Source organism: Mirounga angustirostris, unplaced genomic scaffold (assembly GCF_029215605.1).
Source record: "Mirounga angustirostris isolate CCGP_5_RB_7025 unplaced genomic scaffold, mMirAng1.0.hap1 SCAF_13, whole genome shotgun sequence".
Classification (NCBI taxonomy): domain Eukaryota; kingdom Metazoa; phylum Chordata; class Mammalia; order Carnivora; family Phocidae; genus Mirounga; species Mirounga angustirostris.
In genome coordinates, this window is record NW_026991721.1 from 2368530 (window position 1) to 2380779 (window position 12250).

Below are 12250 nucleotides of genomic sequence, written 5' to 3' on the forward strand. Positions count from 1 at the left end.
CGCGCCTGCTGAGCCAGCCCTCGGTCGTCCCCGGAGCATGGGTGCCGCAGGATCGCTGTGGTGTGTCTACTCCTCAGAACCAGAGGGCCCGACTGCACGGCCTTTGTGTGTGGTGTCAGCGGGCTCGCCAGTTTGAGCCTGTCTTTTTCCTACTTAAATACCTCCAAAAGCACCCAGACACCAGAGATTAGCCGATAGCAATCTGCACGGGGCAGAAATTTCTCGGCTGGCTGAAGCAGCTCCACTGACCCGAGCACCGAAGCCGTGACCTGCTGAGCCAGCAGCCCCAAGCAGGCCCCACACAGGCGCTGACCGGGAGCTCGACGGCACACAGGACGCCCGGCCTCGCTGTCTGGGAACATTTATTACTGAAGTCCCAGAGCCGAAGATGGCGTGGGCCTCTGTGAACGGAGTGCTGGGCTCAGGACCCGAGCACCGCTGTAAACAGGATCAGAACACGGGACACCGTCACTAAGGATGCAGACAGAAAGTCAGGCCACCGACGGCTTAAAGCTCAGTCCCCGCTGTTCTGTTGGAAGCTTCCGTTTTGCACCATTTGCAAATACTCCTTGTAGAGCTTCTCCTGAGTTTCAAAGAGCTTCTTCAGCTTCTTGACTTGCCCTTTGCTCAACTCCTTGCCTTCAGTGTCATGTGTGGGCAGACCCTGAGAACACGGGGAGCACAGGCTCAGCAGGGCGCGCCTGACCCCCCTCTCGGAGCCCATGGGCTCAGCCCTGGGACGCGCCCGGGCGCGGACTCACACACGCTCCACGGTAGCGCCCCCCCCGCCCCCCGCAGCAGCGCCTCTCCCGGCCGCTAAGGAGCGAGCGATGGGGCTGGGGGCACCCTCCCACCTGGGGGCGAGGCCACTGTCCCCCTTTGGGTCAACGTGGCTCAGTTCTGATAGGGCTGGCACGAAGGAAAGCAGCAAATACGTATCAGAACCAGTAAGGAAGGGTCTAGGGACAGTGCCACGGCCTCCCCGCCGCACCTCTGGCCAGCCTGGAGGGAGGCCGCCCCGGGCACGTGGGGCGCCTGCTGCAAACTGCACCCCAAACAGAAAAGCTGCTTGCCCAAGGCTGGAGGTCCCCGTCACCCCCAATTTAGCAGTCTAACAAGGTTCTGAGAAGAAAAAAAAGAGACTCTTACGTTTTCGTCAAACTTGGAGTATTTGTCGCTTTCCGACAAGAACATCTCACTGGGTGGGATCTTCATCCTGGCCAGCTTTGCTGCCTGGGACACAGAGCCCTGATCGCCACAGCCCAGCGCGCGCGGGGAAGGCCTGACCACGCATCACCCCCAGCCCAGCCCCAGGACTGAGAGGGCGACAAAAGACGGGCAGGGTGAGGCCGGGGCAGTGCGAGTCAGAGGAGGGACAACTCAACACGGAGTGTCCTGCTTGTCCTCTGGGAACAGTGGGACGGTTGTCTGAGACCATCACAGCAGCACGGAGCCTGTGACGGCCGCCTGGAGCCCGTGGCCGCCCGGGGCGGCTCCCCCACCTGGCCTCTCCCTCACCAGGGCCTCCCGGCCTCCCTGCACTCAGGGCGCCCTGTGGGGGTGTGTGAGGAGGCCAAGAGGGCACTGTAGTCGGCGCCGACAGAGTGGGGACCTGGCCAGCCCCAGGGAGGCACAGAGAGCAGGACATGGGGTCCGAGTGTCCACTTCCGCCCAGGAGAGCCTGGGCCCCACACAGACGGTGTGCTTACCTCTTGTTCCTGTTTTTTCCTGGCGGCCTCCTCTTTCTTCTTCCTCTTCTCTTCTTCAATCTAGGGGAGTAGAGGGAGCCCCATGAGCCAGAGAGCTGGCCCCCCATCGCCTTCGCCTGGACACCGACCTAGCCACCCCGTGGGGGGCGGGAAGCCCTCGTCATCAGGGACTGGGGAGACTCTCAGTGGCCCGTGTGGACGCCGGGCCCTGCTCTGGACGTGCGGAAGCAGAGAAGAGCACACGTGACAAGGTCTGGGCCCAGCAGATACAAAGAAAGGAGCAGTGAGCCCAGCTAGGGGGGGGCTCTGTCAGGTGGGTGAGCAGGGACAGCACTGCGAGGGCCTAGAGAACGTGGGGGAGAAGGGCAGGGTCAGCAGGTGCCAGGACATGGGGCCTGGGCCAGGGAAGGAACCGGGGTTAAATGTGGATGAAGGGCAGTGGGGGTTGCTGGAGACAGGCTGGAGGCCAGGAGCTCACCCCCACCTGCAGTCAGGGCAGGGCTGAGGGGGGCACCCTGGCAGCAGGGGCGGGGAGGGGATCCCCAGCCTCGGTGCTAGGCGGCGCCCGTGAGGGGAAGTGCAGGACCCGAGCTGTACCATTGCCGACAGAAAGGGGCTACAGCTTTGGCGAGTGGAGTCACGATGCGCTCGTGGACGTCCTGGGTTTCAGGGCTTCCTGGTCAGCTAAGCTGTCAGGTGGACGGCGGGGTACAGGCAAGTGTGGGACCAGAGAGCCATGGGACTGGGTGAGGGCAGGGCAGGGCCGGTGCAGCGGGGAGTGGAGCGAAGGTCCCCGCGAGCAGAGGCCACGGGCTCGGGAAAAGCAGCCACTGGGGCAGAGGAGGCTGGGAGCGGGCAGAGAGGCGGCCTGGTACGAGCTCGGCAGCTGCTTTCTTGGAGAGGAGCGTGTCTGTCCCCCAGCGGGAAGGTTCGGGGGGCAGGGGAGGCTGCAGCCCTGGTGGCCGTTGAGCACCACCGGCTGGGACGGGCCCCACTTGGCGGGCAGACAGGAGCTGCGGGAAGACGCACGGCAGCCCCCGGCCGGAGCGAGAACCACAGGCAGGGCCCCCGGCAGGCAGGGCTGCCCCCTGCCGCCCCCATCAGAGCCCCGTCTGCCTTTATGCCCTGCGCGCACCTGCCCGGGCAGAGCGACCGGGGTGGGGGTGGGGGGCAGCAAGCGGGGGCGTTTGCTTCTTCGCCTGGCCTGGGGTGGTGGGAGGCACGGCCAGGCCCACGTCACCTCTGTGGCCGGGCCACCTGCTGTGCTGCCCAAGGCGAGGCGAGAGCCTGGCCCCGGGGACGGGCCACTAAGCCAGGCGAGCGAATGGGGCAGAAACGGGAGGAGCCGACAGGGCCTCCTCAGCTCCTGGGGACACCCAGCAGTGGCGGGTCTGCTGCGGCTCAGCACCAGCTGTCGTCACCTGCCCGGGCGCTCGTCTAGTGAGCCACGCTCCCGCGCCCACACGCACCTCCCGCCAGCGCTGCTCATACGCCCAGCCCCTGGCACCTGCCCCGCGCTTCCTGGGCAGACGGAGGTGTGACTGGCAGGTCCTCCCGCAGGGGCAAAGGACACATCACAGGGCAAGCTGTGGCCAAACACATCGGCTGCACGGTTTACTCAAAGTTCTCCCTTGAACTCCGGGGGTCGCTTTTTAAAAAGAGGGTCCTTCCTTAGAAGGTAGAGCTCGCTCTGTTACCACCCTGCCCTGTAGCCCGCGTCCAGCTAGGCCTCCTTCCGATGCTTCTAGATGCTGGGCCCCCCACGGGAGCTCTGGCAAAGCGCACAGCACCAGCCATCTCCTGTTCCCGTCAACACGCGGCCGCTCCAGCCACTCACCCGTCTCTTCTCCTCTCTCTCCCGCAGCAAGGCCTCTCTGTCCCCCAGCTTGACCACGGTTGGCAGCCCTGAAAAGCCGAGTCGGAGACGTGGGGCCCAGCCCCCCCCCGCCCCCACGGCCCTCGCGCCCCCTCGCTGCTCAGGGGCTTCCACTTTAACTGGAACGTGGAGAGGCCTCACCACTCATGACATGGGGCCCAGAGATCATGAAATGGGACATGTCACCTGAGTATTTAGAATCTATAATTTCCTGTGCAGCCGAAACCCCCACGATGTCAACAGACACCGGGTGAGACTGGCCGGCGGTCCTGCGGGCCATCTGCCAAGGGACAGATCGCAAGGAAGGGCGGCCGGTGCCCGGCAGCAATAGGCAGCCAGGCCGCACGCCTGTCAGACATGGGAGGTACCCAGGACAGCTGGAGCAATAAACCTACAAGGCCACCCCCAGGGGCCACAGGGGTGCCGCTCTGGGACTCCTCACGGTAAAAACCCCGTGACCTCTGACCCCGTCCTGGAACTCTTCCAAAACCAGCTCCCGACCCCAGCGTCCCTCCCATGTCCCTGCCCACCGCACCCGAAGTTCCTGATGATGGGCCCCAGACGCGGCCAAGAGGACCCACCTTCGTGATCTTCAAACCGCACCCCAAGCTCGGGCAGGATGTCATCCCGCAGGGCATCGCTGAGTCGCAGGACCTCAGGGACTGTGAACAAAGACAGTGGTTCAGTCCAACTAGACACACAAGGAGCACCAGGATGCGCCCAGCGTGCACCTTCCCGAGTGCTCTGGGGGGAGCCGTGGCCCAGGCACAAACGACGTGGCTGCCAGTGAGGGCCACGGTTTGCGCACCGCCTTAGGACCCCACTCCGAGGCAGGTGCCGTCTGAAGATGCACCCGCGCGGCTCCTGGGGATTCAGAGCAGGAAGTCAGGGCTGCCCAAAGCCAGGTGGGCAGCTGGTCCAGGGAAACTAGGTTTTTCCTCCCAGAAAAGAGGCTCAGAAACCCCCCCAAATCCCCGGTCAACCGGGAAGGTGTCCAGCCCCCAGAGCCCTGGCACAGCAATCCAGAAAGGCAGCCGTGTTCCACACTCCAGGACCCAGGGACCCAAGGCCACACGTGCTCTGAGGCCACCCAGAAATGTTGCTAAGTCTCCCCGCACTCTTCACCCGCCCTGGTCAGGCCTGCCTGGTGCAGAGAGACGCCCGGCTAGGATGAGCATGTCGGCGGCTGTCAGGAACCCGCTCCGGTGCTCCACGCTCCCTCAGCCCCTCGCCTCATGAACCGTGCTCCACGTCCACATGCACCGCCCGTCCTCCAAACGTCCTTGTGGCGAGGAAGCTCGGCCCAGGACCCGCCGGGTTCCAAGCACCCACCAGCGAGAGCCAGAACTGGGTCTGGAGATTGAGGTGAAGCCCACAGCGGCCAACATCTCTCCCCGATGCGCAAGGCCCAGCCGAGGGATCGGGAAGGGCCGGAGGCCGGGGGGACAGGGGTCCACGCTGCGCTGCAGAACATGGCACCAAGCACTAGCTCCGCGGTGGGTACATGGCTCTCGGCCAGCCCTCGGCCCCCCCAGGTGTGGCTGGAACGGGCAGGGGGCCTGGGAAGCCCAGGAGGAGGCGCAGAGCCTGGCTGTCCCATGGGCTTTGAAGTGACTTTTGTAAGAAAAATGGTACACGCCAGCACATAGAGCGGGCCGAGTGGGCAGGGGTGAAAAGAGCACCTGTGTGGCCTTTGGGCCCAAACGGCACGGTACCTGCAGGGTCAGACATACGGGCCCCGTTCCCAGGAGGCTCAGCACCGGGGACCACACGGCAGGGAGAGTTTGCCGCCGTTTGCCGCCACTGCCGAGAATGAAGAGCACGTGGGGCCTTGCTCAGAAGCTCTGGGGTGAGAATGTGACCTCGGTGAGGAGACTCAGCTGCAGTCAGAACAGGGCGAGGAGCGGGTAAGGCAGCCCCGGCCTCTCACGTCTGTGTAGTGGGGACGTGTGGCCATCCCTGAGAGCAGCTACGAGGAGCCACAAGGTGCCATGTGTGGGAGCAGGCTGGCGCGGCTCTGCTCACAGGGTCTGGTGGCACCGAGGATGAGGCATTCTGTGGGCGGCTGTCTTTCAAAGCCAGGTCTCAGATTGGCTTGCCTCCCAGCTCCCAGAAGGCCCCCTGGCCCGCTGAGTCCCCCGCGGGCCCAGCCTGCGCTAAACAGGCACCGGGGGAAGTCAGCGTGGGAGCCGGGCTGCCACAGGGCACGGGGCGGCAGTCCGTCTCAGAAAGCTCTGACGGCGACAAATCCCAGGACGTCAAGGGACAGGAGGGCTGGCACCCAGCCTCGTTGTACTGTGGAGGCACCGCGACCAGCGTCTGCCACGTCCTCAGCTCTCCCTCGGACACCCGCCTGCACTGCCGGCCCACCCCAAGTGGTTCTGCACGCCCTGGCCACGGGGCTGTGAGTGACGCCCACACCAGAAACGCGACGCCAGCCCCCCACTCCTGCCCGAGCCACCTACACTGACCGGGCGTGCACACACCCTGCCCTCCGCTGCGCCTTGTGCCCCTCTGGGGCGGTGGCCGGGGCCCATGGGGCCCCCTGCTGTGGGATAGATGAATGATGAATGGATCTCAGAGGACTTCCACGCACCCACAAGCACAGCCAGCTCCAGGAAGCTTCCCAACACTGCTCAAGGAAAAGCCGTCTCTGCCTCTCCAGCCTTCCCAGCATGGCTGATGGGACAACACCCTTTATCCTTGCTCCCTGCCCTCACCCTGCCGATAGCCCCTGTGGAGGGCTGACCCCGGGGCAGGAGCTGGGACAAGCCAAACGGAACTGGAAGGAAAGGAAGCCAGGGGCCGCCATCACCACCATCAGCTGACCGTCGGCTCCCCGCCCGGTGGCAGGAACCCCAGGCCCATGCTGTCCTCTGGGTGTGGGCCCCGCAGAGCCGAGGACGATGGCCATCACCATCACGACGACACCTGCCCCGTCCACACAGTTCAGAATCCCCCCCCACCCACACACACCGTCTTTCCAAACCTTTTGATTACTTTGGGGGCTCGCCTTCTCCTCCCCTGCCTTCCGAGTCACGTGCTGACCAGGCCCAGCATGCACAATGAAGAGCTCCCACGAGCCACAATGACAGGATGAATGACCCCACGAGACACGGGCGCAGGGCCTGAAGGGACAGCTCTCCAGACGAGAGGCACACGTGGCCACGAGGCGCAGGGAATGGGGCTCCACGCCACACGCCGCCAGGGAAGCCCGCGGCAGGGCCCGCGGAGATGCCCCACGGAGCGCCAGGAGCGACAACCTGTCTTCGTACGGCCAGGAAATGACAAGCGTTGGCGAGGGCGTGGAGACAGCGTGGGACACGGGCTTCTTCCGAAAGTCACACATGCAACAGCCCCCCGATCCCCAGCACTGGGCTTCGGGGAGCGTCCGCCCGGGCAGGTCCAGGTCTGCAGCTCCGGCTGTGCAGCCAGGGGCTGGGGGAGAAGCCTGGACAGGGCAGGGCCGTCGCATGGAGAGGCGGCGCCGGGCGAGGTGGGGCTGTGCCTTGGGACAGCGGAGGGCACACGCAAGAGAACTGCTCCCGAGTGTGAGACCACAAAGGCACGCCACCACTGTGGGCACGCTCTTCCAAGGAGGGAAGCAGCTTCACAGCCGCTAAGTGCCCAGAAAAGGAAGACGGGCTTCCCCGGTGTGGTCGCTGGGACGCCCCTGGCCACAAGCACCTTGCAGTCCTGTTGACTCCAAGAGGCTCAGACTGTAGCAGGTTCTAGAAAAAGAGGGTTTCCATTGTGGTCGCTGCTATCGAGCAACAGCTCAGAAGCACTTTGTGCGAACACACCGAGCGGAGACGCCCGTTGGCACTCCCCTCGCAGGCCGAGATGGCCCGGCCCGGGCCTGGCCCTGCCTGGCATGGGGCTCACAGAGTCCACAGAGCTCGTACCCAGAGGCATGCGGCCACGGGGAGGGAGCGAGTCCGCCAGGGCTGGCTACAGCTGGTGGGGCCAGAGGCAGGAGCGGAGAACAGACTGGGCGCTGAGCAGGGAGACCTCTCAGGTCACTGAAGGGAGTCTCAGGAGAGGACACAAAAGGCCACGGAATCTGCCCACGGACAAGTGAATGAGCAAAATGCGATCTATGCACACAGTGGTATATGACCCAGCCTTAAAGGGGAAGGAAATTCTGACACCTGCCACAATGTGGATGGACCTAAAGGACACCATCCACATTGACTGAAATAAGCAAGACACGAAATGACAAATACTGCAGGATTCTAAGTGTATGAGGCCCTTAGGGGGGGTCAGATTCACACAGAGAGTGGACGGTGGGCGCTGGGGCCGGGGGAGGGATGGGGGCCGGTGACTCCTGGGGATGGAGAGTGGACGGTGGGCACTGGGGGAAGTGGTGGGGGTCACTGTTTCATGGGGACAGTCTCCGTTGGGGAAGATGCAAAGTTCTGAGGACGGATGGTGGGGTCGGCACAACGGTGTGAATGTGCTTAGTGTCCCTGAGCTGTATGCTTGCTCACGATTAGATGATACATTTTATACGTTACGTGGGTTTTACTAAAAATGAAACACATGAGGGGAGAGGGGTATTCTGACCACACCTGTGGCCTCCCTCCTCTTCTAACTTCTTCCCAAATTCCCAGGCCTCTCCTAGTCAGACGCCCCCAGCGCATGTCCTCCCTGGGCAGGGCCGAGTTCTGGCCAACACGGCTGTGGGCACTGGGGAAACGGTGTCTTTCTCACCTGTTAGGTGAGTGCCAGGCACCTGGCAAACTTGGCTGAAGCCGTGACCCCAGGGCCTACCCTAAGCTTCCCACTCTGTCTTTCCGTGTCTCTCTCCGTGGCCAGCCCGGGGTCACAGGACAGCCAGGTGCTCAACAAGGACTCAGCACCTACTGTTGCAGCTGGTAGGTGGGGAGCTGTCTTCAGCCCAGAAGGCTTTCCTTGTCTCTGGAGCCCGAAGTGCACAGGCCCCAGGTCTCTGACTCCCTGAAGGCACCCTATCTGCAGGGCCCCAGGTCCATGGGTCCTGGGCCACGGGCTCAGGCAGGATGACCTCAACCCACCTGGGCCTCTGGGCAGGAGAGCGCTGCAGGTGGACAAGGCACATACAGCGTCAACTCAACTACCACCATCCCGACTCAGCAATTGGGCTCTTTGTCCATTTGCCTGAGCAACAAACAAAACACAGCGAAAAGAGAAAGCAAGCCAAGGAGAAGTAAAACCAAACTCCTCCCCAAGCCAGTCGACGGGAGGTACTCTCAGCCTGCGCAAGCCCCTGGCCTGGTCTGCGCGTTGAGCATGGCCTCCGATGGTCCTCGGTCACCAGCACCTGCCCCCGCAGGGGGACAGCCAGGAAGAGGTGCCCCGGCCGCCCCCGAGCCCGAGATGCCAGGGCTGTCAACGTGGCCGGATGAGGCAGCACGGCTCCGGCAGAGTCCATTAGGCTCTCTCCAGTGATTAAAACAGTGAGGGTGCCAGGTGCTAGAGAGAGGGTATTTAGTCAACGGGTCCAAATGTCCCGGCCTAAAGCCCCCTGCTCCCCACAACAGCACCGTCAGATCCAGGCTCCTCCCGGGGGCCCCGTGGCCTTGGGGTCTCCTGCCCTCTTGCTCTGCCCTCCCCGGAACAGGTGCGGCTCCCTCCAGCGGCTACCTGAGCACCCCATCGGGCCCTCTGCCTGCTCCACCCTCGGGACACCCCGCCTGGACCCGCTCTGCAGGGATGGCGGCCAGGGGAGCTCCAGGTGTAACTACCCGTCAGAGGGGCCCAGGGAGGGAGCATGGCACAGCAGGAGACAGGTGGCATTTGCGGTGAGCGACTCCTGCATGACCCTCCCTGGCAGGGCTCCAACTCTCTGTGAAATGCTGAGCCCCAAACGGGGCAGCGCGCACGTGGGTGGAGCGCAGCAGAGCGGACCCGGCCGGCCTGAGTTCAGCACGCCCGTCAGCCGCCCCGACAGCGCAGAGTGAGACGCGCACTCCGGCTCACGGTTAATACAAACAGGTCTGCAATGACGCAGCACTCTCCAAGTCTCCAAGGACACACGACAGTGACCGACCTCGGGAATGTGGGCAACGGGCAGCTGGCCACATGCCGTGAGGCAGCCCTGGGGGAGGCCCCTCGAGTGCAAGGCAGCTGGCCCCCGCCACGCCCGAGCAGAACGACAGTTGGGGCGGCGCCTGGGCTCCCCCGGCTCCCCATGCTCACTTCCAGAAGCAAGGACAGGCACTGGCGAGCCCCCGGCCCGCAGATGCACCTAAAGTAGAAATGAGTCCCGTGCAGACGAGAGGGCAGGGGACTCAGAGGGGCCTTGTTCTGCCTTTCCACTCAAATAATGCAGGCGAAGAAACCCTGCCTCTGACACGTGTCCTGGTCCCCCACCCGGCGGTCCTGCCCTGCGGGAGACACCAGTGTCGAGAGACGTGGTGGCCGTCACGACGTGGGGGGGCGGCCCTGCAGATGTCGTGCCCCAGGCCAGGCGCTGCTAACACCCGACGGTGCCCAGGGTGGCCCCACACAGAGAAACCCCAGCAAGGAAGAGCCTCACCTTTTTGCTCTCGGGCAATCTTTCGCACGCCTTCTCTGAACTCAGACAACACCTGCAGGTAGGGCATGACCGTGGACTCCAGCTGCGGAAAGAACAGGTTCGCTCAGAGTCAAGCTCGGCCTGTATTTATGGATAGGGCTCGGCGCGCACGGAAGTCCGGAAGGGGCAGGGGGTGCCGCTGTCCCAGAGCTGGGACGCACCCCCCCACCAAACACTTGGTCCACACTGGGTATGCGGGTCCCCGCATGGATGACGCGGACCACAGACAGGAGGATAGCTTCCCTCCTGGCCCAGCCCGACAAGTTCTGCAAGCCACTCTGTTCAACTGCTCACAGGAGTGGCTTTGCCTCCGGTCAGACACACTATTCAAAAAACCCTGTCTTTACAGATAAATGGTTCAACGTGGGTGTCTGTCGGGCAGGCTCTGTTCTGGGAGGCTGACGCCGTCCCTCCTGGGCTGGGAGTGGAGGCCAGCACCATGGAGCCGGGCTGCGCCTGTGTCCAACCTGGCCACACACACGCTTGTGCAAGAGGAACCAGAGTCTCCAAGAACTGTCACCATCCACACACACACACACACACACACACACACACACACTCGCGTCTACGCCACGGTTAACTACCAGCAGTAACCCAGGGGCGGTCCCGGCACGGAAAGCCTGATAGAAAGGAAAACCAAAGACAGCAGAATCCAAACTGGAGAAACAACGATTTTATAAAATCTTTTCTTTTACATCATTCCTCTTTTTCCAGTAGGCTTTTAAGCAAAATCTCTCCCTGCCTCTTAATTAAGTCTTTTGGTGGCTCAGTCACTGAAGTAATAATCACTACCCACAGAAGCTGGCCAGGCTGCCGAGCCCCCAGCCTGACCTGGCCTCCCCCGTCCCAGTCCTGCACCCGGCGGGGGCACCGTGCTTGTGCAGGGGGACCAGCATCAGGGTGTTTGCTCTTTATCTCCACCAGGCACGGAGACCGCCATGGTGAGCCTTGGCGCAGGGGGACGGGAGCCTCAGCCAGCAGGGTCTGTGTGGAGGAGGGGTGCCCCGGCGGCCCTGTGGACCCCCCTCGCGTGCACTGCACACCACTCAGTGCTGTGGCCTCATCAAGACTGTCTGCCCCGCTCCGAAAACAATGCAGATTTGGAAGCTGGCACAGAGACTTCAAAAGCTGTGAAGCCCACAAAGGAGTCCCGCCCTTTGGCCTGGCAGGCCTGCCGGCCCTGTCACCTCACGGCTGCTTATTCCCACACGCGGCCTTCAAAGGGCCCACGAGGTCACGCGCAAAGCCCCCCACAACCAGCGCATTAAAAGCACTGTTTTTAAGCTCGAGAGCAGACTGTCTTTAGTGCCGGAAGTGTTTTCTCTCTTTCTCTTTTTCTGAAAAACTCAACGTGTAACGTCACGTGTACAAGACAAGCAGCAGCCGTGTGGGTCTCCTTTCTGAGAAGCACCGAGGGAGGTTAAAGCCTTTACACCAACCAGCTTTAGGGCGAGTGGAGCCCCGGGGATGTGGGCCCGGGGCTCGGGAGGCCTTCTTCCTGACACAACCTGGTTTCTTTTCGGAAGCCAGTTCCTGGGGAGACAGCTGTACGCTCCCCCTGCAGAAGAAGGTTCCTCACACTAGCTACCACCCAGAAACAGAATTCTAAAAAGGGTTGGCCTTTTTACTTAGTCCCTGCTTCCTGTTTTCCTTTAAATAAGTTAGATCTAAATACCCACACACGCATTCTCAACAAATCATTAAAGATCAAGCCTGAGGAGTGTCTGAGATGAGCCTGAACGAGCATGTGCCATGAGGGAGGGTCATCGTGCAGTGGAAACCGCCAGTCCTGGGGCGACGCTGGCCACTGCCGGGGAACTTTCTCCCCACCAGACACACGGCCCGGCGTGCTATCTGAATGCACACATGCAAGAACGTGAGCGCACAGGAATCCATTACCATGTGGCTACAGCTCAAGCAAAGTCGGTCCCGTCGAGCCTGCTGTCCCGAGACTGAGCTCACGGGTGGCACACGGCAGCACAAACACCCCAAGGATGGGTCAGGGAGCAAGGCTGAGCTTGCATACGCGGGAGGAACAGCTGCCTGGGAGGTCCAGGTGAGCCCCGGGCTCAGTCTGGAAGGTCCAGGGCCGGTGGGACCTGACGT

General features: G+C 62.9%; 1 protein-coding gene across 3 annotated transcripts in view; it reads right to left on the reverse strand.

Annotated features, from left to right (window-relative positions):
* Positions 1–344: 344 nt before the first annotated feature.
* The window catches only part of CARS1 (cysteinyl-tRNA synthetase 1), a 46178-nt gene continuing 34272 nt past the window's right edge, over positions 345–12250 (reverse strand). For 2 of the 3 annotated variants that reach the window (XM_045893045.2, XM_045893044.2), the window contains 6 exons: positions 10106–10187; positions 4167–4247; positions 3547–3614; positions 1710–1769; positions 1150–1233; positions 345–664 (listed from right to left, as the gene is read on the reverse strand). In XM_045893045.2, the coding sequence (XP_045749001.1) occupies positions 515–664; positions 1150–1233; positions 1710–1769; positions 3547–3614; positions 4167–4247; positions 10106–10187 (525 nt within the window). In that variant the 3' untranslated portion in view covers positions 345–514. The remainder of the gene's footprint in view (positions 665–1149; positions 1234–1709; positions 1770–3546; positions 3615–4166; positions 4248–10105; positions 10188–12250) is intronic. The other variant, XM_064576024.1, reaches the window with a different exon arrangement.